General features: G+C 44.6%; 1 protein-coding gene across 2 annotated transcripts in view; it reads left to right on the plus strand.

The window, feature by feature from the left end:
- The window catches only part of Map2k6 (mitogen-activated protein kinase kinase 6), a 117442-nt gene that overhangs the window by 78549 nt on the left and 33241 nt on the right, over nucleotides 1-5652 (plus strand). Inside the window, exons 1-2 of one of the 2 annotated variants that reach the window (XM_029483592.1) lie at nucleotides 1-246; nucleotides 3393-3459. Coding sequence is in view for 1 of the 2 variants with exons in the window: in XM_021176183.2 (XP_021031842.2) it covers nucleotides 3393-3459 (67 nt within the window). In the remaining variant the exon portion in view is untranslated. The remainder of the gene's footprint in view (nucleotides 247-3392; nucleotides 3460-5652) is intronic. The other variant, XM_021176183.2, reaches the window with a different exon arrangement.

Consider the following 5652-nt stretch of genomic DNA (forward strand, 5'->3'; position numbering starts at 1 on the left):
ATGCTAACCTTCTGCCTCCCTGAGTGGCTTCCACTGCCCCGGAACAATGAACTCTGTGGAGTTTTGCTACCGCATAAGAGCAGGAGGCGGAGCCTTTTTTTTTTTTTTTTTTTTTGCCTCCAGCTGAAGCGTGCGGGCTTTGGAGCTTAGCAAAGGATGGCTTCTGCTGGGATTCGTTCTGCCAGCTTTGCAGTTTGTAGCTTTGCAGGCCTCCTGGAAGCCAAGGAAGCTTCTGGAGATGGTCAAGTAAGTTCTGGAAGGTGGTAGAGATGTGTGTGGTTTTCAGGTGACTTGGTTTACATCTTTAAGAAAAGAGAACACTTTTCTAAGTGATATTCGGCTGCTCTGTCTCCTGAGGTTTGTTCTGGTTGCTGTCAGGGGTTGAATGGTTTGAAAATTAATACTCGTGAAAACTTTGAACACTGTGAAAATGTCTAACTTGTAGAGAGTGGGGTGTCAGAGGAGACTAGAGGCTGCAAATTCCGGGGCAGAGTGGTGTGCAGTGCTGAGTGTACTTGGGAAGTTGGGGGAGAACCACGGGCAGGCTGTGTTATTGTTTTGGTCATCTACTCCATTGGTTTCTGTCCCCAAAGATCTCTCCCCACCCCCTTCTCTTCCTTCATCGCTCACTTGCTTCCTCCCGGTCTTTCGGTCTTTGGATGGATGTGTTGATAATTTATTGCCTTATGGTGTCATAACAGGTTGCTGCTTAAGAATCACTCCTGGTGTATTAAGCTTTTTAAACGGCGATTTTCCTCTAAATTTAAACTGATCGTTCCTCACACCTGACATGTAGGACCCAAGTTAGCAGTGAGGACGAATAACTTCTGTCTAAGGTTTCCTCCAATGACCACTGGGAGCCCTTACTCCAGGCAGGCTATATTTAGTTTTGTTTCATTTGGGAGGACCCTAAGGTGGTGGTATTTGCTGTGCTTTTCTGATTACCTCTTTGCTCGTGTCGCTAGCCATTTGTCCCGATTTGAAGGAGGGCATCTGGTTCCTCCCTGGAGTGACTCCTCTCTTTTTGCATCTCCTTGTCTTGTGGCCGAGACTCTTGGATGGGGCTCCTCAGAGTTAAGCCATCCATGTACCTGGGATCTCAGCGTCAGACATAGCCACCCAGCAGTACAGTGACAAGTTCTATACTTTGTCAGTCCACATTGTATAGGGCTGATTAACTTGATAAACATGTGCTGAGTGGCCTCTGAGATTCAGGGGGAGGGAGTAATGGTGCACACTGACTGATTCTTCTAGATCTCTTGAAAGAAATGAAGAGATAGTTGAGAAAAACCGTTTACTAAAAGATGTTCCCCAAAGGCTTTCTTTGTGCTGATTACTGACTACCATTGCCTCTATACTGCCTGCTGAATTGATCTAGGTACTGAATTTTTGAAAGAATACTTAGAAAAAGCTCAATTATACTCTGTCTTAGGGTTCTAATAACATAACCCGTCTTAGTCATGGATTTATTACTATTTTTTTTTTAATAAGATACATAGATCACTTCTCTATATGATCATTCTGGAAGGGTTCTTTCGCTCAATGCTTTTCACATGTCCTGTCTAGTTTGATTCTTACATTTACTTTAGAGAAGTAAATATTGATGTTATTCTGGATTTTACAACCATGGAGCCTAAGGGTTAAAAGCCAGTTCTTGGTTAAAAGCATTCTCTGCTGCTCTTCTAGAGGACTTGTGTTCTATTCTGAACATCCAGGAGGTGGCTTCCAAAAGTCTGTAGCTCCAATTCCAGGGGGAGTACAATGAATGCCTTCTGGCCTCCTCAGACATGGCATGCATGTGGCACACAGACATACATGCAGGCAAAACACTCACACCCGTAAAATTAAAAAAGCAATCTTTTGAAAAAGGACGGTCTGTAGGTCATTTGGTCAGAGAAATAACCTGGTGATTTTTTAAACTCACAATTCCGTGTTCCTCCAACTCATTCCTCTGACCGCTTCTATACGTTTGCCCTGATAGAATAGTGGGAAGAGCTCCATGCTGGGTGTCCGGAGACCTCAGCACAGATGCTGTGATGTCAATGCCCATTCTGTGATGCTGAAGATGCCACGGAGTTCATTTGCATGCAGAAACCATGCATTTCTTAAGTTATGTTATGCCTTAGGGTTTACTAGGATCTCATCCAGGGCTTGTATCAGAACTGATGCATCCACTTGGAGTACAAAGGGGAGAGGAGGAAAGAGGCAGGACAGCAGGCATCTTATCCGTCTTTGTTTCGACTTCTGCCAAGCTCAAATACCTGCTATCTACATCTAGGAAGAAACTCCCAGGTCCTTAACATGCCTGATTTTCCCCATATGGTTCCTGAGCTGACATTTCCTAGTCTGGTCTTTTTGACTCATCAGCAAAGGTGCCTGAGCCAAACACTCCTGTAGTTTCAGCCCAGGGATGAACAACAGCAGAGTTCCCATCTGGACCCCACAGAGGTGATAACCTCCAGGCAGGATCCCGGCTGCTCTGCTAATCCTTTTTAGAGCAGAGTCAATGTATCATTTTGCATGCACCTAGTCCTTTTAGAGCAGAGTCAATGTATCATTTTGTGTGCTCCTAGTCCTTTTAGAGCAGAGTCAATGTATCATTGCGTGCTCCCGGTAGTTAATCAGACTCTCTTCAGTGTGTAAGCCTCCCAGTGACAGCTAAGGGATGCGTATAGATAGAAGAGCAGAGGAATCTTTTTTTGGTTTTGTTTTTGAGACAGGGTTTCTCTGTATAGTCCTGGCTGTCCTGGAACTCTGTAGACCAGGCTGGCCTCGAACTCAGAGATCCACCTGCCTCTGTCTCAGTGCTGGGATTAAAGGCATGCACCACCATGACTCAGCTTCAAGAAGTGTTTTGTATTCACTTCCACCATCACATCTATCAACTTCTCTCCGATTTAGAAAACTAGGATGTCGAGATCAAGGCGACTACATTTTCTTGCAGTTGGAACAAAAACAAATGAACAACCAAAATGTCCCACCTTAGACTCAGTGTCCTCTGCCATCACAGTTACTGTATAAAAGAACAACCAAAGAAGGTATTGTGACAGTTGTCTCAGTGGGTAGGAAGGCTCCACCTCTTTAGCAAAAGAGCTGACATTTCTTCTTCAGTGCTGGGGATCATGGAGGCATGTGTTTGCTGGAATACTCCCAGCAAGAATGGACATTTCCACTATGATACGCTCACCTGGGTCTAAGGCATTGCCATTTCTGGCCCCAAATTGCCTTTGAGAAGCTGTGTGATGCCCTGGCCCCTGACCCTGACTGGCTGCTCCCTTAGCAAATTGTATTCTGAGCCTTTGCTGACTTTCTCCCTGTGCTTGGGAAGTCTCTTCCCTCGCTCTTTTGCGGTAAGGTGAACTTTAACTTTTTCCTTATGTCCTTCCCCGTAGGCAAGAAGCGAAACCCTGGCCTTAAGATTCCAAAAGAAGCATTTGAACAGCCTCAGACCAGTTCCACGTAAGTTGGCTGCATGATGGTTCCATTCCAAACACTTGTATTTTACGTGCTTGCTGTGGGGCTCAGTTTTTTGGACTCGTGAGCAAGGTCTTCAGTTTGCACATGGCTGTTGGAAAATACATTCAGCCCTTTGAGAGGCAAGTTCTTTGCTCACGTTTCTGAGCTCTAAAACAGACTTCTAGTCTACACTGACCCACAGCTTTGAAGTCAGTGTCTCAGATTACTGGCTGTGTGAGAGTTATATACCATATAGGAGCTGAGATCCTATATATACCCAGCACGTTCCCCAGGTGTGGACTGGCTCAACACTTCCCTCTAGATACCAACGAACAAACAAATAAATCCATGTGTTTATGTGTGTGTGGCGGCAATAATACTCTTAAAATTGAGTTGAAATGGTAAGGTGGTATTTGATGGTATTCATGGCATTTTGACACTTAGTCCTGTCTGTAGGCACAGAATAAATGAAGGGAATGCCTCTTGATTAGCGGAAGCTTTCGCCCGAAGCCCTAAGTGAGCTCAGGTCCTCTTGTATGTCTGTGAGGTTGCTGGGTATCTCCCATGCAGCTGGAGGTCTTAAGAATCAATGCATCTGTGTCCAAGGAGTAGGGAATCCAAGATCATAAACCATGAAGCGCTGGAGCGGCAGAGCAAGTACCGGAAGAGCCTAATCCTGAGTCTGTTTGACCGCAATTCACTAAGCCTCCTGGTAAAGGCAGTTTGACCTTAGCTGTGATGCATCTTATCAGAAAGAGCACCCCCTAGTGTTAGGATGTGCTCATGAAAATGACCGAGATTGCCCAGGATAGAAAGGCCCTCGCTTGCCATGCAGCAACAGAGAGAGACTTTCTTGGGTTGCCGAGAGACTGACTTCAGTTGGAATATTCCTTTCATGATGATGTGTAGGAGGGAATTCTTCCTCTACCTACGTGAATATCGGGTTTGTCTGAAGGGAATTTTTCGTCTGCATAGTTTGCCCTTCTCTCCAACTGTAAATGTGAGGAAAAAAAATGTGGTCCTAATTCCTTAGCATTCCTCTCTGGCTTGTAGCGCATGCAGTAAAATATGACTCTTCCTCGCGCTCTCTGTAAAGGACTTTATGGGATCGCACTTTTACATGGTTATAGTTAGAGGGGGTTGCAGAGGAGTGAGCACGAGAGTGCAGTGTGCTCTTGGCTTGAGTCTATAGACACCCGCCTGCCTGCTTGTTAACGACTTATACAACTCTACAGTGTTCTCATAACCAAGGAAGCCATGCTGGCGCACATGCAGGAACTTACTTGAGTTCACTAGTCATACAAGCGGTCGTGTGTGTGTGTGTGTGTGTGTGTGTATGTGTGTGTCTGTCTGTCTGTCTTCTTGAGTGATAGCACTAGTTTATATTCTGACCAATTATATCTGAAGGATAGAGACTTTCTCTGCATCTCTGCCAGCATTTAGAGTTGCCATTGCTAGTGTTTTTAAAGTCTTTCTGTATAGTAATAGATGACTATAGCTTTATCTTGAATTTCTCTAACGGTGAGTTATGTTGAAATATTTTAGACGCTCCTCTCCCATCCACATACTCTTCTCTGGTGAGGCGTCTGGGCTTATCTTTTTTCTACAACAAAATGTATTTTACTTATGTGTCGGTGAGGCCGTCTGCATGAGTGCCAAGCCTGTAGACTCTAGTACGGACCATAGAATCACCTGGAGCTGGACTTACAGGTGGTCGTGAGTCAGTTTTTAGGATCCCCGCACCCCTAAGAGCAGTATACTTTCTTAACTATTGAAGCCTCTCTCTATCTCTTGTTCATATCTTTTGCCTACATCTTTTTTTTTTTTTTTTTTTTTTTTGAGACAGGGTTTTTCTATGTAGCCCTGGCTGTCCTGAAACTCACTCTGTAGACCAGGCTGGCCTCGAACTCAGAAATCCACCTGCCTTTGCAGGCATGCGCCACCACTCCCCGGCTTTTGCCTACATCTTATTAGAGGATTGTTTTTGTTTTTAATTTACCTTTTTGTTAGCATTTCAAAGAAATTGGTTTCTCTGTGAAACTTTCATGTACACATATGTATATATAAGTATATGTATACAATTATATGTTGTTTTTTCTCACCACCTCCACTATCCTCTGTGATTGACCTTTCTCTTTTTATTACCGCCCCACCCCCACCCCGTGTGTGTGTGTGTGTGTGTGTGTGTGTGTGTGT

This window comes from Mus caroli, chromosome 11, assembly GCF_900094665.2.
Source record: "Mus caroli chromosome 11, CAROLI_EIJ_v1.1, whole genome shotgun sequence".
NCBI classification, from domain to species: Eukaryota; Metazoa; Chordata; class Mammalia; order Rodentia; family Muridae; genus Mus; species Mus caroli.